Source organism: Saccopteryx leptura, chromosome 1 (assembly GCF_036850995.1).
Source record: "Saccopteryx leptura isolate mSacLep1 chromosome 1, mSacLep1_pri_phased_curated, whole genome shotgun sequence".
NCBI classification, from domain to species: Eukaryota; Metazoa; Chordata; class Mammalia; order Chiroptera; family Emballonuridae; genus Saccopteryx; species Saccopteryx leptura.
In genome coordinates, this window is record NC_089503.1 from 57,774,832 (window position 1) to 57,799,149 (window position 24,318).

A 24,318-nucleotide genomic window follows, 5' to 3' on the forward strand; every position below is an offset into this window, starting at 1 on the left:
TTGGCATTTTGCTGTTAGTAGACGGGGGCGGACGTCTACTTGTTCTTCCACCTACACTCATCTCTCAGGAAAAGGGAAGACTGGGACCCCTCTAGGTCTATCAGGGCAAGCAGTTCCTGAGCTGCCAAAACAGCCTGGGCCCAGGCAGAGCCAGGAGCCTGAACGAGAGCCTCAGAAAGCCAGGGGAAAGGAAGAGACTGTGGAGCCCTCCATTCCCTGGACCGCCCCCCGCCCAGGACACACTCCTGGGCTGCCTCACCCCTTCCTCACCCAGCATGTGCTCAGACAATCCACTCTCTCATAAAGACCCTCAGGGCCCCGCCACACAGCCATACTCACACTCGCTCTCCCATGGAGATACTCATGATGCAGTCACCAACTCAAAGATATCCACAAACCCACAGTGTCTAACACAATCCACAATCCACACATGCACATTCATAACTGTACATAGAATACGTGAGTTTGCATACCCGAGACCGAGGCACACACTTCCGTTTCCCCCATATGCAAACACATCGTCAACAATACTCACACATGGCTTTATGCTCACCAACAGAAACACACACCAGCACCTATTCTTGCTAATCAGGAAGCTTGTCTGGGGCCGTGGCAGCACTCAGTGGTGAGCACTGGGGCTATGAAGAGAGTTGAGAACCCAGCACAGCCCCCACACCACTCAGCCTCACCAAGTTCAACATGGCTAATCCCCATGTAAGGAGCTAGCATGGCTGGCACAGCTGGGGAGAAGCGTGGGCACACATCACACATCAAACACCAGAGACTAAGTGCCACCCACTCCTCAAAGGGACTTATTATCTCAGAACTGAAGAACAGAGCCAAAGACTCTTTCCACACCAAGGATCTGTAATCAAGGTGCCTGGCGCTTCAAGCTGCAGAGGCCCGAACTCATCCTTGCAGCCCTGCCCCGGACGGCATGTTTCTCAGAGCCTTCCACTGGCCACATTGCCATCAGGCCCCAGTACTCCTTGCAGGGCCCCCGGCTTCCCTGCTTGCACTTGCCATCATTTGCAATTCTATCCCTATTTTGCCCCCTTGTTTGTCTGCCTCCCCCGCCCCTCCTGACTGTGGTCTGGGGGAGCAGGGCCTGTCTGGTCTGCCTCTGTCCTGGCTGTGTTTGTGGCACCCAGCACACAGTGCCTGGCACTGCTTGAGAAATATGCCTTCAATTGATGGATGGGTGGGTGAATGAGTACCTAGAGCAGAGACTCAGAGAGAGGAATGGGGCTTGTTGGGGAAGGAGCTGGTGAGTCAGCCCTCCCAAAACATCTGCCCTCTGGCACCCCTTGTATCCTCTGTACCCTCTGCCCTTGGAATCTGGTAGCAGCTGGGAGGTGCAAAGGCTGCCTGTGCTGCCTCTGGGAGGATGTGGGATCCTTCGGCCTGGGGGCACTGGACTGGAGCAGTGGGACAGGATCTGCCAGGCATGTTGCCCTGGCCAGAGGGCTGTCCTGAATAATCCAAATACCTTTCAAGAGTTCTTCACTGACAGGGGTGTTTGAGAAGGTGAGGGGACAGCTGTCAGGAACTCCTCCTAGTACAAAGTTCCAGGTACCAGCATACGCAACAGCCTGCACCCCACACCTCAGCCCTGCCAGGATCATACCCTCCCCAACACTCCACCTCCCTTTTGCTCATGCTTCTCCCTCTGTCTGGAATGTCCTTCCCCTTATTCTCTGTCTGTTGACCTCCTACCCATGCTCCAAAGCCCACTCAAATGCTACCTCCACTGGGAGGCACTCCTTGCTCTCCAGCCTCTGCCACCAGAGCACCTGCATCTTTTCCTCTGGCCAGTAGAGGTCTGAGGGTGTCCCTGCCTTCCTCCAGCCTGAGAGCTTCTGGCTGGCAGAAATGGGTCTGACTCCCCTCTATGCCCTAGCACGCAGCCTGGAGCAGGACCCAGAGCAGAGTTTTGTGGGAGTGAGTTAAATTAAAGTAATCTGACCCCACCCCCTCCCCAATGCACAACACACACATATATGCACATGCCTTTCTCCCCCAAGAGAAGGCTGAAGCCTGGACTCCTGGCCCAACCTGAGGCAAGGTGACCAGCAGTCATAGCCACCATCCTCTTGCCCACAAGATGAACAGCCTTCCAGAAGCATTCCCCTTAGGGGAGCTGTTTCTTTTCTGACCCAATCCTCACAGCCCCAACACAGGAAGTTGTCCTCAGGCACCTGACACCCCAGACCCTTTTCCTTCAACAAAGATGGGCGACCTGAGCCACCACCTCCCACCTCTACTTCTGCATGTTGTCCCTGGCCTTGGTCCTCTTCAAAGAGACCAGCTCTGGCACAGATTGGGACTGAAGGAGGGAGGGAAGCAGCACTCAGAACTCTGTGCCAACAGCAGATCTGTTCCCTGCAGGAGCACAAGCTGGGGGGCGGGAGGAACCAAGAGGGATGTGTCTTCCTCAGTCAGGCAGATGGGACGCTGAGGAGACCGAGCCAAGTACCCCTCCTTCCTCTCCTCTCCTCTCCCCTCCTCTCCCCCCAGCACCCCCCACTCCCACCGCCCTCCCCCTTCAGCAGCTCCAGAAAGGTCAGGTGCCTCAAAAACCTTTCATTCTGTTTTAATGAGCTCCAAGGAGTCCATGGGCACACCAAGGCCAGCTCATTTATATTTCTGCACACCAAGTCTGCTTCTTATTGAGGTAATGGCGATTTGGGGGTGGTAACCCTTCTGTTCCTAGGATAGGAAAAAGACTTTGAATGCCCCCCTCCATATGGAAAAGAGCCTGGAGAGGGACAGAACCAGGACCCGCAAGGCTGGGCCAGCAACTTCATCCTGCCCACTCAAGGTGGGGCAGGGGGGTGGGGTACGGGGAAAGGTTCAGACTTCTCTCAGACCCCCATTTTCTACAATCCCAGCCCAGCCTGCTGCTCTCAACATGCACACACACACACACACACACACACACACACACACACACACACACTTCCATCCCCGCTCCCTCCCCTGCTCTCCTCTCCCCCCTCCCACCGCACAAGGGCTCTTACCAAGATGACAGCTGCCACAGCCCCAGCCTCCTTGTCCACCAGCGGTATGACCAGCACTGAGGGGGAGAGGGCAATGAGGTGGTCCTGTGGGGCCAGTGCGGCTCAGAGCTACCGAGCCAGAACCCAGGGAGGGAGGCAAAGACAAGACAGAGAGAGGCTAGGACAAAGACACAGAAAGACCCGGAGACCCAGAAAGACAGAGAGGGGGGTCCTGAGGCGGCGACAAAAACAACCACAGCGATGACCCCTGCATGGAAGGAAACCCCTCACTTGGCAACCTTCTTGTGATCCTCCCAGCAACCCTGAGAGGGAGGGAGGCAGATGAGGCTGAACACCCCTATTTTACAGATTGGGAACCTGAAGTCCAGAAAGGGGAAGTGACTTGCCCAATATCACACAGCAAGTCAGGTCTCCTGACTCCCAGTCTTGTGCACTTTCCACATCGAGACAGAGGACAGAGACCTAGAGAGACTGAAACACGAGGCAGAGAGACATGGCGGAAAGGGGGCATGGAGAGAAAGAGAAAGAAAAACACAGACAGTGACAGAGAGAGCATGGCAACAGCACAGCCCACCAACCAGCAGGCACAAACACAGTATCACTGCGGCTAACAGGCCACCAAACCCTAGCATGTGCAGGTCCTTAACATGCGTTATCTTATTTGCTCCTCCTCACAACACCCCCTCAAGGTAGATTCTACTGTCCCCATTTTACAGATCAGGAAATTGAGGCTCAGGGAGGTTAGTAGCACAACAGAGAAAGAATTAGATGGAGGGATTGCCACAGACACAGAGTAAAAGAGAGAAGGAGATCAAGAGATGAAAACAGGAGACAGGCATGATCTGGGGAGCAGGGCCACAGTCCATCCTTGCCGATGCCCAGCTTCCAGCCCTTACCTTGGGTGCCAGGAGCCAGTGGGGTCGCTAGCTTGGCCAAAGGCTTTCCGGGCAGGTCTGAGGGTCCCAGTCCATTGCAGCCCAACCACTTCTGGGAGATCACAGCCTCTCTGAAAAAAGGACACGATCCCACCTCTCAGCCCCTGGGTCAAAGAGCACATGCCCCAGCCCGAGGACACACGCAGGCAGCCCCTGCACATCTGCAAGGATCTGGACAAGTTGACCTGCTGCAGGATGGACATGAGAAGGGCAAAAATAAGAGTCGGGAACCCGAGTCGGGAACCCAAGTCAGCCACAGTGCGGCCCCCTTGCTGGTAGCGGGGGCCGGCACAAATCTTCAGAGTAAGGAAAGAAGAGCTTGGAGCTGGGCTGCCTGGGTTAAATCTTACCATGGCTGCTGACCTTGGGCCAGTGATCTAACTCTCCGAGCTTCCCAGATAACCATCATCACTAAAGTTTATCAGATACTCCCTTTATGCCATGCACAGTCCAAGCAACTTACATAAATGAAGCCAACAATCCTCTGAATTAAACGTTATCATCTGCATTTTCAGGTGGAGGAAACAAGGTGCCAAGAGGTTAAGGAACCTGTCTGAGGTCACATGGCTAATGAGCGGTAGAGCAGGGATTTGAACTCAAGCAGCTGACACCAGAACCCATATTCCTGACTAATATGCCTGAACCTTCCTAAAGACCCAAGAGGGTGTGAGCCTCCAACAGGGAGTTAACGGGAATGCTGAGGAGGCCAAGGGCGTAGGTGTGATGGCGGAAACGAGAGGCGGCTGTGGGAAGAATGAGTTTCTTTCTGCCCTCACCACACATGCCATCCTCTCCCCCACCCTCTAACCAGCCTCTGGCTCTTCTTGTTTAATTAAGTGCCTGATTTTTCACCAAATGTCACTCCCTGATGATTAATTGTGCAAGGTTCCTCATCTCACTCATGCTGCCTCCACTTAATTGTGTTTGTAGGAACTGCTTGGTCTAGCTAGAAGAGAAACTTGGGGGTGGCGGGGGGTGGGACTCCTGTGTGTGTGTGTGTGTGTGTGTGTGTGTGTGTGTGTGTGTGTAAATCAATAAGAGGAGCACAGCAACAGGTGAATGAAGAAAAGAGAGTGGGTAGCCTGCAAGTCTCCCAGTCAGGAAATAACAGCAACTAGAGAAATCAAGGACCAAAGGCTGAGCATCTTAGTCAGGTAACATGGCCTTCTGAACCAGACCTGTTTGCTCCTGGGCCCTGGTTTGGAATCTGTCTAAGGCTCCAATGTGCTGGGCTCCAGTTCTGGCTGTGACTGTGCCAATCACTCCAATGAAGAACAGGAATCTAGGGTGGCAGGAGGGCAATGACAGCTATATTTTCTGATGACTAAATTGATAAAGGCTGAGGGCTGGCCTTGGTGACCCTCAGCCAAACCCCCTTGGTGCCTGGAACAATCTGGTTATGGGGCAGCCACAAGGTGGCGCTGGTCCCTGCATTGCTGGTTAGTAGACTCAGCAGCTTCATCCCATTGACCTCTGACTTCATTTTCAACCCCAACCCGGCAAGGCTGTCTTGACCTCCTTCCTTCCCCCTAAGGGACTCTGATGAAGGAATCTACTCTCAGCCTCCTTTCTCTTCTGCACAAAACTCCTTCCTCTCTGCTTATGGCCTTGTGACTCTCAGCTCTCCCTCTCATGAACTCCAGGCACCCAAAGGCCTCCTGGAGGCTTGTCCTGTGTGTCCCTGAGATTGCCAAAAGCACTCAGTCCTAATCTGAACTTACCTTGCCACTGATACCCCCAAAGTGGCACAGCCATCCACTGGGTCCCTTGCAACTTGTCTGCAAACTGTCCTAGCTGCCTCCCTTTTCCTCACCTCCCCCAGCCAATAGGTAAGTCACCTCCCGTGCATCTCTCAGGTCCCCTGCTTTCCATTCCCAAGCCACTGTCCAGCTCACACAGAGTCACCTCCCCCCTGACCTTGCAGCAGCTTCTTACTGAGCCTTCTGCTTCCTGTCCAGTTCCTTAAATCCATCCCCCATACTAGAACCAGAGCAAGTTTTCTCAACTAAATACCGATGGGAACATTCTACCTGAAGTCTTTCATTCTATGGAGCGTTCATTCTGTGGTCCTTCTGGGTCAGGTTTGGTGTTGAGGACAGATGGGAAGAGGAGGCAGATATATGCCTGACTCCAAGAGCCCCAGTGCCGCTCAGGGACTGGCATGCAGACCCTGCCTGAGTGTGGGAGCGAGGGCTCTGACAAAGGGAGGAGGAGTGGGCCCCACCTACCCAGGTGCAGTCAGGAGCGGGGTCAGAGAAGGCTTCTTAGGGGAGGGGATGCCTGAGCTGTGTCCTGAAGCACAGCAGAGGTTAACAAGGCAGACAGGAAGGAACGTGCAGGCAAAGGGAACTGTGTGTGCACAGGCCTGGGGGAGAGAAAGACGTGTGTCTGCGGATAGTCCAACTGCAAGGAGTTGCTGTGGCAGCAGAGAGCAAGGCTGGTGTGGGCCAGGGCCCTGAGGAGCTGGGCTAGATCCTCAGGGCAGAGGGAGGCCCCGAGGGACCTCAGCAGGAAAAGGTAAAGGTCAGGTCTGACTGCTGGCTGCTGGCAAAAGGTTCAACGAGACGGAAAGAACCTGAGACAAGAAACCCCATCTCGGTGAGCACCCCAGGGTCGCAGTGGTCCCTGGACAGCAGAGGAGAGGCTGGGCTGGGACATGTCAACCTCGACTGGGCCTCAGTCGCCCACTGAGCGCTGGTGCCTCCAAGGATCCTCAGCCCTCAGGAGTCCCCACCTTGGCACCTGGCTCACACACGCCCCATGGCCAGAGACAGGCCATGCTCACCTCGACCCACCCCGTCTGAGTCCTTTTCCTCTGCTGCACCTTCCCAGAACTGCTGTCCCCACCCCACATGGGCATGGGGCTTACTGCACACTCCCCAGCTGGTTCTCTCCTCGACTCAGAGCCCCCGGTCTGCCTGCTCCTTTTCCCTCCTGACTCCCCAGCTCCTCTACTCTCTCACCAGGCTGACGCTGGGGGGCGAGGGGGCTTCCCACCCCGGGGCCAGCTGTCCAGGTTGAAGGCTAATGACTCAGTCCCAAGAGCCTGGGTGGTCATGATCTGCCCCACTGAAGATAAAGACAGATGGGCGCAGAGTGGAGAGAGGAATGGGTGTGGATTTATGGTCGTTTTATTCCTTTAACAACTATTTGTTTAGTGGAAAGAGTAGACGGAAAGGCTTTTTGTTGGTGGGGTCAATGGCCTGGAAGAAGCAGGGTGTCCACACCCCCTTCCTCTCTTCTGAGACCCTTCTTTGGTGTGACCCCTAGCCTCTTACCGACACCACTCCTCCCAGCCTCAGCCATGCTCTGACTTTTCGTCTCTCTCGGTGACAAATCATGATTCAGATCAGGACCTGGGTCCTCCTCTCCTTTCCCCTCTCCCAGAATGTGAGACACCAGGAATATCCCTGTGTCCCTTGAGACAAATCCGAGAGGCAGACAGATTCTGCAGTGAGAGGGGACTGCACTCAGAGGAAAAACTTCTCAAGGCTGGGCTCGGGACCCCTAAGCAGTAGTGGAGATAGACAACCAGCTGGGGCTGGGGCGGGTGGTGTCTTCATCGCAGCTGAAAGGCCCCAGATTTCCCTGCACTCAGCAGTGGTAATCAAAGGCTTTAAGATGGCAGGAGAAGCCCTGGCCGGTTGGCTCAGCGGTAGAGCGTCGGCCTAGCGTGCGGAGGACCCGGATTCAATTCCCGGCCAGGGCACACAGGAGAAGCGCCCATTTGCTTCTCCACCCCTCCGCCACGCTTTCCTCTCTGTCTCTCTCTTCCCCTCCCGCAGCCAAGGCTCCATTGGAGCGAAGATGGCCCGGGCGCTGGGCATGGCTCTGTGGCCTCTGCCTCAGGCGCTAGAGTGGCTCTGGTCGCAACATGGTGACGCCCAGGATGGGCAGAGCATCGCCCCCTGGTGGGCAGAGCGTCGCCCCTGGTGGGCGTGCCGGGTGGATCCCGGTCGGGCGCATGCGGGAGTCTGTCTGACTGTCTCTCCCTATTTCCAGCTTCAGAAAAATGAAAGAAAAAAAAAAAAAAAGATGGCAGGAGACATGATAAGAAGAAGGTGGCAGGGCTGGGGACTGAAATAGGCTGGAAGGTGGGGGGGCACAAAGAAGGGGAAGATGATGCCTACTAGCAAGGTCCTCACTCCGGTGCCACTCCAGGATTCTGTCCCCTCCGGCCCTGAGGCCCCTTGCAGCCGTGGAATCCAGAGCTTGACAGATGTCCCAGTGTCTGATCCTATCATCTCAGAACAGACTGAGGCCCAGGGAGACTGCATGAGATGGTCACTGCAGCCATGATTTTCTGGATCCCAGACCTCCCAACTCCCAGCCCAGGGTTCCACTTGCAGACAGACTCCTTTTCTGAAAACTGGCTCTTCCTTAGTGCCAGGGAACCATGGAGCAGGCCGCCTAGAGGGCCTCTGCCTGGGCCTTGGAAGAGAAGTGAAATGTGGGCTGTCTGAGATGGAGACAGCAGGGAAGGACTCTGCAGAGGGGGAGAGAGCACATTAAGCTCAGGAGGCAGGAAACCCGGAGCACACTGGGGCGGGGGAGAAACTAACGCGGCGCCTGCGCACCCAGGGAATGGTAGGGGCACTGGCAGGAGGGCTGGGGAGCTGGGGACCCCGCACAGCCCCATGGCCCGTCTCCACCCTGCCTCCCCACACCACCCTCAGCCCATTCTCCGCCTTTCCTCTTGGCCCTTATCTGTCTTTATGACCCTCCTCCACGTCACACCTGCTGCTGTTTGCCAGCCCTCCAGGGTTTCCTGGAGGTGCGCCCCCTGCACTGGGCACTACCAGAGCCTCTGGCTCCACCTCAGCCGGGGCAGGCGCCTTGCCCTCCTGTTGGGGCCAGTGCCAGAGGTCACCCCTGAAAGTACCCAATCCCACCCATTTTCTAGAAAAAGAGACTGAGGCCAGAAGGGAAGTAATTTTCTCACAGTCACCCACAGAATATATTGGGACTTGGGTCCACCAGCAATCCCTAAGCTCCTACTGTGTGCTGGGCACCGTGACAAGCACACCTGTCTGATTTCCGTTCCAGTTCTCCTTCCTCCGCCACATACCCATGGCTCAGCCATAGTGGAGGAGGTGGGCTCACCACCCGACGTGGGGGTGGGCTGCACATCTCACTCCCAATCCCAGCCTGAATGAACTCTGATCTCCATGCCTCATGAGTCTCCCTTCCCCTTCCCCCCTCTCCGGCCTTACCTCCCGGGACTCCTGAGATTTCTGAGCCCTGTCTCCCAGCAGGCACTGGCCTCTCTGTCTCCACTGAACTCTAGGGTAACTGCACTGAAACATTCATTCTTGTCTCTTTTTTCCTGTACTTTTTCCAAAGGCTTCGCTGAGTCTGAAATGGTTGGGAGTTGAGGGATGCTGAAAGGATCTGAGCCCCTTCCAAGATTCCTGGAGCGCAGGCCCCCTACCCCAGCAGCAGGAAGCCTGAGAGGAGTGTTTGCAGTTTTAAAAGGGCAGAGTCCACCTGCAGGATGCTCCCTCCACCTTCTGAGCCCAGGACCCTGTACCCGTCTCCCAGGAAGGCCTTCCTAGCCACTCTGAAGAAACTTCATGGGTATGGAAAGCTCCTATTAAGCAAAGTTATTGAGAATTAGGGGTGTGGGTGCTGGTTCAGAGGAGAAAAGGGGACATTATAGCATTTTCCACCCTTAAGATTCTAAAGATCTTCCAGCCCTATCCTGCCATCTTGGAGGCCAGAGAGGGGCACGGCTTGCTTGGTTCATGCAGTCCTTGAGGGGAGGAGTTGTCACCCTCACCCACCCTGTGGGGAAATCGGACGGGAGGACAGGAGGTAGGAAGGCACTGAGGTTTTGGAGAGACGCACGCCCCTTCCATGGGGAAGGGCTAGGGAGAGACCAGCATCCAGGAACCCAGGGTTCCAGCACCTAGACCACCAGCATGCCCAGCACCGGGACCAGCATCCAGGAACCCAGGGTTCCGAGCACCTAGACACCAGCATGCCCAGCACCGGGACCAGCATCCAGGAACCCAGGGTTCCAGCACCTAGACACCAGCATGCCCAGCACCGGGACCAGCATCCAGGAACCCAGGGTTCCAGCACCTAGACCACCAGCATGCCCAGCACCGGGACCAGCATCCAGGAACCCAGGGTTCCAGCACCTAGACCACCAGCATGCCCAGCACCGGGACCTCTAGCATCCAGGAACCCAGGGTTCCAGCACCTAGACACCAGCATGCCCAGCACCGGGACCAGCATCCAGGAACCCAGGGTTCCGAGCACCTAGACACCAGCATGCCCAGCACCGGGACCTCTAGCATCCAGGAACCCAGGGTTCCGAGCACCTAGACACCAGCATGCCCAGCACAGGGACCTCTAGCATCCAGGAACCCAGTGTTCCGAGCACCTAGACACCAGCATGCCCAGCACCGGGACCAGCATCCAGGAACAAAGGGTTCCAGCACCTAGACCACCAGCATGCCCAGCACTGGGACCAGCATCCAGGAACCCAGGGTTCCAGCACCTAGACCACCAGCATGCCCGGCACCGGGACCTCTAGCATCCAGGAACCCAGGGTTCCGAGCACCTAGACACCAGCATGCCCAGCACCGGGACCTCTAGTCCAGGAACCCAGGGTTCCGAGCACCTAGACACCAGCATGCCCAGCACAGGGACCTCTAGCATCCAGGAACCCAGTGTTCCGAGCACCTAGACACCAGCATGCCCAGCACCGGGACCAGCATCCAGGAACAAAGGGTTCCAGCACCTAGACCACCAGCATGCCCAGCACTGGGACCAGCATCCAGGAACCCAGGGTTCCAGCACCTAGACCACCAGCATGCCCGGCACCGGGACCTCTAGCATCCAGGAACCCAGGGTTCCGAGCACCTAGACATCAGCATGCCCAGCACCGGGACCTCTAGTCCAGGAACCCAGGGTTCCAGCACCTAGACCACCAGCATGCCTGGCACCGGGACCAGCATCCAGGAACCCAGGGTTCCAGCACCTAGACCACCAGCATGCCCGGCACCGGGACCTCTAGCATCCCCGAAGAGCCGCGCTTTCCAAGGCCTCCATGGAAGGTGAGAATCTTGCCAGCCTCAGCTACCTGACAAAGCCACAGCCCTGGACCTCCTGGCCTCTGGGAAAGCTCTTCCCCGGGGAGTGAAGCACTGCCTTCCAGGAACAGTCCCCCCGCCCTGTGCCCACTCAGCCCCCAGACCGCTGGTCCTCGATGGCCCCGCGGTGCTCAGAAGTCAGTGAGCACATCCTCCACACCCTGCCCTCCTCTGGACCAGCACTGCTGCCTGTCAACACTTTCTCATCTGACAAGTTCCACTTCCCCTCATTGTTCCCTGAATGGCCAGGAGCCAAGAGACCATGTCCCAGGCCTAGCTCTGTCTGACACTAGGCATGTGGTGTTGGACACATCTCATGATGTTGCTCTTCAGGAAAATAAGGAGGCTGAATTCAATAGGTTCAGAGGTGTCAGGGGACCATAGGGCACTGAGCTCCTGGTCCTAAAATCAGTGATTCCAACATTCTATCATAATGAAAACAAAACCAGACACTTAGCATTCATACAGTAAGTGCTTTACATGTGTTAAACTAATTTAATTTCCCCAACAACCCTATGAGATAAATACTATTATCACCATTTTACAAACAAGAAAAGCAGAGGCACAGAGATGTTGAGTATCTTGCCTTAGGTTATACAGCTAGTAAAGGCGAGCTGGGATTTAAACCCAGGCATTCAGGCTCCAGAACCCACAGCAGGACAGTGCCTCTGAGCTCTGTTTTCAGATACCCATGTACTCCTGCATTCAGTGATTCCAGCTCTGTGGTTCTGTGATCTTGTGAGAACCTTCCAGGCAGTTTTCCTAGCCTGCTGGGGTTCTAAATGATAAACTGTGGCCCAAGCATTCTGGGACTCAGTTCCAAGGAGGCTGCAGCAATTCAGAAGGGCTCTCTGGGAGAAAAACCTACCAGCTGGCGCTTTCCCTGTGCCATCCACTCCCCCAACCCAACACAAGAGAAGACATTGCTTCTCCCTCTGTGCTGGCGTCAGTGACCCAGCCAAGGAACCCCACCTGGCAGGAAGCTGAGGTCAAGGCCAGAGGGGGAGGGTCAGGACCGAGATCCTTGACCATGAGAAAGGGCAATAAGATGGAGAATGACTCACCGGACTTTCCCCTCCTGAGGCAACTCGTGGGGAGGGTCCTCACACAGCAGCCGGGACTCTCTGTCCAGCAAGTAGGTATAAACAGTTTCCTAAAAGAGAAGACACTTATGAGACCTTGCCGAGAGGCCCTCCCAGTTGCCTGGTTCTGGCCTGTCCACAGGTCTAGGTGGCAAGGTCACAGACCCTATGGGAGTGAGCTCAGGTTTTTACTCCCCAGGTAACTCTAACGTGCATTCACGGTGCTAAAAATCCCTTATGAACTTACCACTTCACCTTCTCCTTTTGGAAGGGGTTCTGGGCAGGCAGTAGTCCATAATCCTGCCTGCTTTCCTTACCTGTCACCCTAAATCCGAGGCACTAGGGAAGGGGTCTGAAGGGCAGAAGCGGCAGACAAACCCCCACCCCCACCCCAGGATGTTTCCTTGCTGTGGCTCCAGCCTCAGCAAACAATAACTGAGCGTCTACTCAGAGGCCTGCTGTAGGAGGGGCTCAGGATGCCCCAGAAGCTTCCCTCCTACCTCAGAGACACAAACAGCTCTACAAAAACGACACACTGACCCAAATTGGGAGGGCTTCCTGGAGGAAGTGACCTTAAAGCTGTAACTGAGTGGAAATTAGACTCATTCAGGGAGTGGGCAAGGCACAGGAGAATGGTTTCTGGGCTGAGTAGCAGGTGTGTAGGCATGAACGCACTGAGCACGGAACTGACAGCGAGGGTAGGGACACAAGAGGTGGACTTGGGGTTAGCAGGGGCTGATCTGGAAGGGCCTGTAACCCAACCTATGGGAGGATGCCAGGGTCTGCTGCTGGCTGGAGGGGATGTGGGGTGAGCCTTGAAAGACAGGACCGATTTGTATTTTGGAATGACCACTTTCCAGCGTGAGATCAAAGCTCTGCTCAAAGCTTGTCAAGTTGTCAACTTGTCCATCCACCCTTCCCAAGGGCCCAGAGCAGTCTCAGCCTTAGTACAAGGTCTTGGAAAAATCAGTTGCCTTCACTGACCCACACATGAAAATCCACATTCCTCCAGGCAGGACTGGCGGCTCGCAGGGATCCACAGCCTACTCCCGTTCTGCACAGCCATGCAGAGCACCTCCACTGCCCACACTGTGCATGGCGAGGAAGACCCAGATGCCAGTGCTGCCATCAGAGCCACACCCCAGGGAAGGGGCATCCATGGGCCCAGCTAAGTATCCTGAGGGGTGTTGTTTTTGTTTTCTGGTGGGAGAATGGAGGGCTCTCCTCTCTGCTGATGGGATGGGGGGGGGGGCTTTTGGAGGAGGCTGGAGCTAGGTGTTGAATGAAGGCCTACCCTCAGCAAGTGTGGAATCCTTCTCAGCAAAAGCAGTTGCCTTTCACAACTGAGTCCATATCTCAGTAGTCACTCTTGTTGCCTTTGGCTGTCCCCAACCATCCCTCCCCTCTCAACCCCCAGGAGATGACCCAGTCCTCCTTCCAGAGAACCCAAGCCAGACAGAGTATGGTGTGGGCTGGGGATGACAAAGACTGAGGGGAGTAAGAGGGGCAGGCTCAGGCAAGGCCTAGAGCCCCCTGCCCTCCTGGGGGAGGGTCCAGGCAGGGAGTTCTGGGATGAACAAATCAGTGGGAAGGAGGCCACCTACTCCTCATCTGTATCCAGCCTGGGAAGGGCCCGTGGGATTTGTCCCTAAGACATTAAACGACCCCACAGCACCCAGGGTCACACAGAGAGTCCTTCCCAGCAGAGAGAGGGGCTTATGATAGGGGGAGGAAGCAGAGAAGACTGCTCTTCACTTCATTTCTGGATGTCCATCTGTCTCCCACTCCCTTGCTCTCAGCTTCTGGGTTAAAATTAGCTGAGTTGATTGGAGAGAAGAAAGGAACTGTTTCAGACACATCAGCATCATCTGCATTTGGGGCTGCCTGCCACAATGGGTGCTGATGAGGAAGCCAGGTGCTAGCAGCTGCCTCACAGTGGGCGGGGGAGTGTTAGGAAGACCCCTCCCCCCATCTTGGGGCAGAGCAGACCTCCCATCTCCTCACCCCTGTTCGAAGGGTGAGCCCTTCTTTGCAGTCTAGCCAGAGTCAGGCTTCCCTAGCTCAAACAGTTCCCTTGAATGAGCCAAGGTAATCATTACCCCCTGCTCCAGGAACCACAGCTGTCTTTCAGCACCCGGCTTTGGCGATGCAATTAAAACAGTGCAGGGTATCTATGCTGGCACAACTAGGCGCCCTGCTTGTGAAGGCCTAGCCAGTCACCTCCTCCTCCCCCTTACAGGGCAGTCTCAATGGGGGCTCAGGCAACCTTGTGGATGTTGATCTGCCCACCCTCCAACACCTCCTTTCCAGATGTGTCTCCACCGCAGGCAAAATGTTGCCTCAGTCCTATCCTTCTCCAGGAGGATTTATTTTGGGGCGCCGACACACCACCCACTTCCTGCCAATTTCACGCTTAATAAAGCTCACTCATTAGCCTTCCTTCTGGGCTCTGAACTTCTAGGAAGTTTTAGGAAGGAAGAGCTGAGGAGAGGAATGGGGGTGCTTAGGTGCCAAGCCCCATGTGTTCCTGTCATGCTGTGTGGCCTTGGGGAAAGCACCTGCCCTCTCTGGGACTCAGGTGGTTTATCCATCAAGCAGATTCAGACACAACTGGCCCCAGAGGTGGGGAGGTCACCTTCTGAATTACCCTATTTCCTGGAGTAGAGGTTGCCCTTGGCTGGTATCTAGAGTAGAGTCCCCATTCCAGACTATGGGGACTCAGTTTAGACATCTCCTCCTCCAGAAAGCCTTCCATGCTCCTGAGGCTAGGTTAGACCTCCCTCTTCTGATTGATAGTCCTCTGCTTCCCTCTCTCTGGCACAACAAGACTCTGCTGCTTTGGGTCTTGAAGGCCAGTTTATCCATCTTACCACCTAAAGAATGGATGGTGACCATTGGAGCCAGGTTGGGGAATAGCCTCTGGCAGCTGAAGAGTTGCAAAATTTCTTCACCAAGACACTCTAGGCTTAGGCAACCATGGCAACCAGGTAACCATGGGTCCAGGCAACCACCCTCCACCTGTCGCAATCTTCAACCTCATCCATGGTGTTGGAATGGGTTAGAGAGAAGCTTAACGTTTTCTAGAGGTCACCTTGTCCAGCCTCCTGTGTCCAGGCAAGACACTGTAACTCAGCGCAGATCCACTCATCAAGGCTGAGCGCTGTCCCAGCACTGCCCGGATCTAGCATCAAGGACATGGTTTTGCCTGTCTGCTCTCAACTTCTGCTGTAAATGTTCTGAGGCCCACATGACGCAACTATGTCCTAGCTGTTATCCTAGGTGAAGCCCTTCTGTTATTTGAGACAGAATCTTTTCAGTTAAGCTCGAAGGCCCTTTCTGTCTTAGACGTTCCAGGATTCCTATGTAAGTTCATTCTTTAGGGTGTAGCTTTAGCTCTTCTCTTCCAGGAAGCCCTCTCCAAGCGCTCAACCAAAGAGAGTCCTCTAGGCAGGGGCCCGTCCTCTTCCTTCCTTCTTGACCCCGTGTGAGCTATAGCAAGGAGCTGGGCAAAGGCGGGGGGTGGGGCAGGGAAAATGTGGAGCCAGGCACCTACCACTTTGGGGAGCACAGCTGAGAGGGCCTCCTTGACAGCCCGGTGCAAGCCTGCAACGTCGATGACAGAGCCCAGGCTCAGCAAAGCATCCTGGAAGAGAGCAAAGGGCAGTGAGGGCCTTTGCCAGACAAGCCAGAACAGCCTCATAGGAGCACAAACTCCAAGATGAACCCAGAGCCCAAGGCTCTCACACATTGGAATCCCAGGATCTTAGGAATTCAGAATCCAACAAGTCTTAAGGCCCTTGAGTATCCAAGTCCATTCATCTAACAGATGGGAAAACTGGGGCTCAGAGAAGGCCCAGGGACCTAGTAAAGAACTCAGTGAGTGAAGAGGTCAATTCTAGACTAAACCACAGATCTCTTGCCCTTTAGCCAAGGACAACTCTGGCAAGTAGGAAAAGCACAAGCTTCTACATGAAAACAAAAAAAAAATAAGCAAACAAAAAAACCCCCCACCAAATTTGAATCCTAGATCCACTCTTTATTAGTAGTTCATTCCTTGGTCAAGTCATTGAGTCTTGGTCTTCTATCTATAAATTGGGGGCAACTATGGCTATCTCTCCCTACAGGTTGATATGAAGATAAAATGAAACTTAGCCCTACAAGGTGCCTCCCAGATTATCCACACAAAGTATGGGCTCAGCTAAATATCTGCTGAATCTGGGTCCTACTCACCTTCCCCAAGAGGGAGGTGGTCTCACCCAGTCTCATTTTTCAGGCTAATGAGGGGCTGGGTTGGGAATAGCAAGAGTCCAAGGGGTGCATGAGATCACAAAGTGGAAGTTGGGCCAGCCCCTTGTAGGACAGGACCTTGACTGCCTCACAGCGTCCCGTCCCAGGAATAGGCATCGTCCTTGGAGAGCCGGAACAGAAACAAGAAAGGTCCCTGCTTCTCACTGTATCAGCTTGGCCAGAGCCATGGTGATCAAAGAGAAAGGTAACAGAACAGGAGACCCAAGGCCAAGGCAGGATCATGACTCACACTGTTCACTCGGCTGTGCCCTCCCTGCTAGCCCTTGGAAGTTTTTTCTGATATCTTCCCTGTGGATGGCTGGATCTGTGTTCAAAAAGCAAAGTAATTATCCATAGAATGAAGGAGACATGGCTTGACCCAATTCATGTAAAAGTGATATAAGGTTGGGGGTCTTAGTGGACCACAATCTCAGCAGAAACCTGTACTGTGAGTGTGGCAGATAGTAAATTAAAATGCTGAAACCGCAGGCCATGTTGATAAAGATCTGTTAACCTGAATAGAGAAGGTGACAGCTACCTTACTGCTATGGTCTGATTACCATCCCCAGTGCATTGTGTCAAGATGAGGCTCAGAGTAAGGAAGGAATTGGAAACCAAGTCCTTCGTGTGACTAAGACTGAAGAGCCTGGGGGTACCTAGCCTAAAGCAGAGCAGACCCAAGGATCTCAGTCTTCAATTCCACTCTCTCAGCCTGTCCTGTGCAGGGGGCTGGACTTTGTGGGGGAGGGTTGGACTCTGTGGCCCCAGGAACAGCCTTGGAGACCCATACTTTTTCACAGGATGGTGCCCTGGAACCAGTGAGATGAAAGACCTTCTTCCAGGCAAAGCCATGCTGCCCAGGTAGAGGCCACCAGGAGAGAGGGAAGCAATGAGCTCCCCGTCCCTGAGGGAGTACAACAATGAGCTAAATGACTATTTTTCAGACAGGCTACAGAAAGGAGTCCTCACTGGGTCCAGACTTCAGCTCCAGATTTCACACTTGCGTCTTCTTGGCTTCGGTTTCCTTGTTACCCTACTCCCTCCCAGTCCTGTGTTCCGGGGTGGGGGTGGGGCGTCATGGCTCTCTCCCAGCATGCTCAATGGCATTGCTTTCCCAACCCCCAGCCTCCCTTTGATCCCTCTCACTGCTCAAGGATGAAGACACATTTTGATCACAGAGATATGTCTCTGCCAGGACAACAGAAGCTGCTGCTTCCAAACAATACAACCCCCCATCGGATCAATTGTCCTTAGGCACTCTTCATAACAAGGCATACCCCTCAGCACTACACATACCTGGCAGCCACAGGCCTTCGGCCCACACAGAAACACCCCCACATGCCTTCAGACCCTCTCCCGGAACACACATGGGTGAAGCTATTTCCTTACAAATGCACAGGGCCAGGGCTCAGAAATACCTGCTCACAGGTAGGCTACTGTGTGGCCTTTAGAAGTCAATTCTGCAGACTAAAGACAGGAGGAAGAGCTGATGCCTCATTAACCCAAAAATAAAGTCTGCCAACCCATGCTCCTCAGACTGGGGTCCCCAAGGAAGGGTCCTAGAAGGTGGTGCTGGTTTAGATCTGCTCCTAGCTAGAGACAGAGGCGTGGACAAGCTGACTACTGAGGGGTCCTGCCCTGCAGTTTGATATGTGTGTGCTGTGGGAAGTTGGAAGAGGGGGGCCAAGGTGATACAGTAAGCCCTGATGTAGGGGAAGAAATTTTTCAAAGCCACAGGCTTGGGACAGTTAAGTGTCCCCATTTGACAGATGAGGACACTGAGGCTTAAAGAGAAGCAATGTCCCATCTGTGTACAGCCAGCCCATCAGGGCAGAGCCAAGTCCAGAACCCAAGTTTCTGGATCTCCAGGGCCTGTTGGGCGCTCCTGCTCTGTACCTGACCCCCAGCTCCCTCCTCAGGGGACTTAGAAAGAATAATCCGTCCTTTGTGCTGATTGGTGGGCTCCCGAACCTACCTTTTATATGGATTGGGGCAATTCCCTGACCCATCCTTTACTGGAATTGGTGGGTGCTTGTCTGGCCTTTGTTCTGATTGGTCAGCTTTCTGTAATTCTTCTGACTGAGGGCAGGATAATGGCAGCGGGTTAGAAAGCTTGGGGAGAGTTGGGACAGCAGCAGGGAGGGAGCATCACATTCAGCCTGAGTGGGCTAGATGCAGACAGGCCAATGAAGCCCATGGCGCTCTGCTCCTCACACTTCTGTCCATCCACTTCCTGGCCCCGCCCTGTCCACACCTGGAGTGGGAGGTGGTGGATGCAGGAGCTGCAGCTGGAAAGGGCCACTTCACTCTTGCCCTTAAAGAGTTAAGGCTTGCTCAAATGCCACCTCTTCCCTGAACCTTCCAGAGACCTCAAAGCAACATCACCTCCACTGCCTCAGCTCAAGGAGGAAATAGCTCAAGTTCCAAAGCCTATGAGATAGGGACTTAAAGAACAGAAGAGCAGAAGGCAGGAGAGAATCAGTGGGAGCAGCTGAGCATGGGACGTGGGGAAACTCCCCAATGGGAGCACAGGTGGGGAACTACCAAGGCTTAAGTCAAGGGCTGGCACCCCGGCAATCTTAAAAAAAAAAGAGGAAAGGGAAAATTCCAATAGAGTCATACCTGCTCTCATGCACATCTACGTGGGTCACACATACACATATCATCATGCGTTACACCACTGCCCAACATGTATGCACACACTCTCATGCAAACATTCACACACAAATGAAAATGCAGCCATATGTACAATGCACACACAAACAGGCACTTGAGTGTGTGCTTGAGTGTGTGCGTGCGTGCGCTCACACACACACAGCCCAGGCTCAGGGTGGAGTGAAGGAGGTCACGTTTCCTGCCTTCGAATCTCTTTTGAACAAACATTAGTATAAATGTCAGGATAACAGCTAGGCAATTTCCCAGACCCCAGGGGAGAACTTGTGTGTAGAAAGAAGCAGCGATTTCCAGTCCTGTCTCAGACGGACTACAGGAGCTCTGCGTGGCCTTAGCAGGCCCCTTTCCTTGTGAGCCCCAATTTTCCCGTTTGTAAAAATGAGTCCTTCCAGCTCTACAACATATAGTTCTATGGTTTTGCGGTTTAATTCAGTACAAGTGGATGTGTGGATGTATGGATGAGTGAATGGGTGGAGAGAGCCTTCCTGTTTTCCCTGGCTCCCTCCCTGTAGCTCTGTGGTTGGAGGTAGGGCCACTCAGGACCATAGACAGTACCACTCTCAACTCACTCACTAGTCTTTCATTGCAGGTACTTAGAAAAGGAGCCTGCTCTGTCCCAGAGGAGTCAGAGCTCCTCTGGAGCCAGCACTCGGGCTGGATCAGCATTTCTGCACTCCTCTGGGCAGAGGACAGGGTCTGGACTAAATTACTTCTAACTCCTGAATGCCTAGGGTTACATGAAGCCAAAGACTTTGGCCTTAGGCCTCCTGGGGCCGCCAGCACAGGGACTAATGCCTTTCTTGAGGGTCAGTGTCACTGTCACAACCTGCTTTCCTGTCTTGTCCCCATGAGTTTCTGTCTTTTCCCACCTCCATAAACTACCTATTGCTCTCCCTGCTGCCTAGAACCATCCCGCCTTCTCGGAAAGGAAGCCTCACAGTGCCCCTCGCGGGCACTAGAAGAAAATCACACATCAAAATAACATTAAACCCAATAGTCAAGTACCTCCCAAGATTCAAGCTGTGTTACTGGGACAGGCCATACATACTGACTACTCCAACTCCGCTTATGCTAGGTCCCCTGTGTGGCCTGGGGGGGCACCCTCTCTGGGTTTGAGTGTCCTCTCCTCTAAAGGAGGGGGCGGTCCTTCAAGATCCTCCAGGACCTTGGAGCCCCTCTCTGTCTCAAATCCTTTTTCCTTCCCTCTGGGGCTGTGTGTCTCTCAGACTTTGTCTCCCAATCTCTCCGAGTGGCTCTCTCTCCTCTCCGTGTCTACCTCAGGGGACATCCATCTTTCACAGGCTGCTCTCCTGCCTCATCTCTAAGATCTTGATGTCTTTTCCCACCTCCAAAGCCTATCTCTTCTCACGGCTTCTCCTGCCCTCTCTCCTGCACACTCCAGCCCCACCCACGCCTGTCTGTCCCGCCCACTCCTTCCATATGCCTCCAAGCAGCCTCCTTGAGAACTTGGGGAGAAAGTACCTGACCTAAGATGAGCACCCACAGAATGGGGGAAGTCCAGAAAAGCAGCCTTGCTGGGACAAATCAGGTGTCGAGGCAGATGCCATCTATACATTTTCACTTCCCACCACCCGTCCTGGTGGGCAACACAGTCTTGCATCTTCCCAGAGAACAGAGCCTTCAAAGGCAAAGAGCAAATCTGCCTCAGTGCCCAGCATGTGCCTGGCTCTAGCAAGCCCAGATGCTGCATCAGGGGGACTGGCAGAACTCTAAAAGAGGTCTCCTGGGGACCCAGGCCAGAGTAGCCCCTTTTGGCGGGGCCTTGGACCCCACCCTGAGCCCGAGCACCCCAAGCCTGTTCTGTCACTCCCACCACCATCACAGCATGCTTAGTTCTGTAGACTCAGAGACTCTACAAGGAAGTGAGAGAGGCAGCTCTCCCCCGCCCGCCGCCCACGTCTGCCACCTGCCCAAGGAGTTTGCTAACAGACGTGGTGCCTCAAACACTCAGAGAAGAGCTGCCCAGGAGTGCTAAGATCTTACAGCTCCAGACTTCCCCTCAGCAAGACTGAGCTGGACCAGCAGCAGCTCAGTCCTCTATTCTAGAGGAGAGAGGCTTGGTGACCCTCAGTGACGGGACCTGAAGGAACCAGGAGAGAGACCCAGGCCATAGCTGGACGAACTCAAATGTCAGTGCTCTGCTTGCATGGCTTGGGGAAAGGGAAGGCACCTTTCTCAAGCACTTACTATGTGCTAGAAGTGTCCACCTGTGGTTCTCACACTGGAATGTGAATCCCCTCGAAGGCTTATTAACAGATTGTCGGGCCCCACCCCGGAGTCTCTCCCATACAGTGGAGTTCTCTGGGATAGGACCGAGAACTTCCATTTCTAAAACGTTCTTAGATGATTATGATGCCCTGGCCCAGAGACCACAGTTTGAGACCCAGGGACAGGCACTATCTCTAATCCTCCTACAAACTCTGGGAGGTGCCTGGTTGACTCTCCTATTTTACAGGTGAGGAGGTTAAGGATAGGAGAGGAAGGGCCCTGCTCGGGTGAGAACACCCATTCTCTGGCAGCGAGTCCATGATGGAGCTTTCTCAGGGAAGTTCCCCAAGGAGAGTGCTGAAAGGAGAGAGTGAGATAAGACACTGAGGCCATTTGCTGGGACAATGGGGCTCCACTTGGGACAAGGGCATATGGAAGGGACCACTTAGAGCTAAGGAGCCCAGCCCTAATGGAAGGGCCTGTCCTTCTCCCATCCCCCTTCTCTATCTTTCTCTTCCTCTCCTTCCTCCTTTATCTCCCCTCCCCTCACCCGCTCTTTCTCCCTCCTCCCACCCTTTGCAGACTCCAGCTTCAGTTGTTACTCCAACAGGGCCGCGTCTCCAGCCTCCGAGCCACACTGGAGACACGTGCACTGTAGAATACACCTGAGCCCAGTCCTGGCGCCCCCCATGAGCGTCCCCCACCTCCTTCATGAGCTTGTGCCCTCCAGTGGTCACAACTAGCTCCTCCCAGGCACCTCACCCTTTCTAAGCCAGTCTCAGCTTCTACTTTAGCTCCTGCCTCCTCCCAAATGCCCCCCTGATTGTCCCAGGTCCCCCTGGGTCCCTCAAGGACTAGGTTTGGGGGTAGGTGAAGGATGGGAAGGGCAAAGGAAGAAGCAGTTGGGGAAGGGAGGAAGGAATTGAGTGGACACTCAGGTCTCTGAGGCCTGACTCACTGGGATCCCTCAGTCCCTAGCACAGGGGCAGGCCCAGAAAGGAGCGGATAAGGAAACAGCGAGAGTGCGCAGAGGGAGGGAGTGAGAGTTGGGTGTAGGGAGGGGGAAGTGGGCCCAGGAGGCAGATCTCAGATCAAGGGAACCAGGACAGACTCAGGGCTCCTTTTGCACCCTTCCCACTTCAGCTGCCTCCATGTGGCAGGGCCAATAGTGCTTCCATTCCCATGATCCACATTCTCGTCCACGCCACTGGCCCCCGGCACCTCACCAGCATCTCCCTCATCACGGCTCTCCCAGTCGTCTTGGCCACCTGTTGCCTCTACTTGTCCTAGATTCCTGGCCAGGGGTCCATGTAAGCAGAGTTAGGCACGGCAGGCAGTCACAATGAGGCAGATAGTCCCTGGCTGGTGGCTCAGAGGGTTGTCCCAGAGTACGAATGTCAGGGGTTTGATTCCCGGTCAGGGCACACAGGAGAAGCGACCATCTGCTTCTCTCTTCCTCCCTCTCCCCTCTCTCTCCCTCTTCCCCTCCCACAGCCAGTGCCTCAGTTGGTTTGAGCGTCGGCCCTGGGCACTGAGGATAGCTCAGTTGGTCTGAGTAAGTCAGCCTCAGATGCTAAAAAAATAGTTTGGTACTTGAGCATCAGCCCCAAACAGAGTTGCCGGGTAGATCCTGATCGGGGCACATGCGGGAGTGTGTTTCACTATCTCCCCTCCTCTCTCACTTAAAAAATAAAAAAATGAAAAATAAATTTTAAAAAAGGAGGCAGATGTCAGCTTGCTGTGAGTCAGTCATAGCACAGAAGGGAAGCCTGAGCAGTAAGAGGGAGGAGCTCCCTGTCCCTCGGGAAGGAGGCAGGGTGGGTGGGTGGGCAGAGGGGCTGCCAGGTGGCTTGTCGCCTAGGGAAGGTATTGGTGAGCTTGGCTGTCCCTCACTCTGTCCTGAGCTCTTTCTGCCATTCAGCTCCCTGGGTTCTCCACGTCTGCCCCTCTTGCTGTCTGTTCTTCTGTGGTATGTGTCTCTCCCACCGCCTCACTGCTTGGTCCCATGACTGCATTTGGTTCTATCTTCAGGGCCTGGCCCATCCCAGCTGTTCCCCAAATCCCAGGGGGGGGGTGATGTATGAGAAAGAGACTTCAACAGATGAGGACCAATTCAGAGGCAGAGGAACAGAAAGAGTGAGGAAGGGACCCTGGGGACAGGGGCTGGGGAGGGTCATATGGCCAGGATCATACAGCCTCGCCAGCCCTGAGGGGAAGACTGGCGGCAAAGCCAGAGCTGGAAGGAGTAGGGTCCACCCTTTCCCTCTGCACTGGCTCCTGGCTCCCCCCTTCTCCCTGCCCCTGCAGGAATGCGTGAGCACTTTTATTGTTCCTAAAAATAGCCCTCTGTATTGGGGGTTGGAGAGGGGGATATTCTGGGCAGTGTTCACCTCAGGCATGCCCCTGCCTCTGAGTGCCCTCCCCACTATGTACCCCAGGATAGAAACCTCCATGAGCTGCCCCACCCCTACCTGCAGTCAAGCATAAACCTGACTGTACCCCTTCCTTGCATAAGACTGCCTTGGCTCCTGGGCCCCAGGGTAGGCTCAGGCCTTGTTGGGGCTATTTGTGAAGCTCTAAGCACCTCGGTAGCCCTACTGCTGTTGTCTGCGACCCCCATGCTCCAGTCTCTTCCCAACTCTCCAACCTCAGCCCCCCTTCCTATCTCCAGGCCCTGGCTTCTCCATTCCATCTCCTGCACTCGGATGTCCACTCTTCTCCCTTCCTGTCCTTCCAGGCCTGGACCCAGTCCACCTGCTCTAGCGCCCTGTCCCCGCTGTGCCGTTCTGCTCCCTGGTCCCGTCCTGCAGTGTTCGCTTCCCCGGCTCGGTCCTGGCCAGACCAGCAGGGATCTAAGCTGTAGGCTGGCACTGAGGTCCTGTCCTCCAGTGTTCGCTCCCCCGGCTCTGGTCCTGGCCAGACCAGCAGGGATCTAAGCTGTAGGCTGGCACTGAGGCACAGCCCTTCTCCAGGGAAGGGGGTGTTGGTGGAA

At 54.8% G+C, this 24,318-nt stretch overlaps 1 protein-coding gene across 4 annotated transcripts in view; it reads right to left on the reverse strand.

Moving 5' to 3' along the window:
- Positions 1-24,318, reverse strand: part of PDE2A (phosphodiesterase 2A) — a 95,016-nt gene that overhangs the window by 16,602 nt on the left and 54,096 nt on the right. For all 4 annotated transcript variants that reach the window (XM_066367739.1, XM_066367757.1, XM_066367767.1 and 1 more), the window contains 4 exons: positions 15,691-15,780; positions 12,120-12,208; positions 3,917-4,026; positions 3,021-3,076 (listed from right to left, as the gene is read on the reverse strand). In XM_066367739.1, the coding sequence (XP_066223836.1) occupies positions 3,021-3,076; positions 3,917-4,026; positions 12,120-12,208; positions 15,691-15,780 (345 nt within the window). The remainder of the gene's footprint in view (positions 1-3,020; positions 3,077-3,916; positions 4,027-12,119; positions 12,209-15,690; positions 15,781-24,318) is intronic.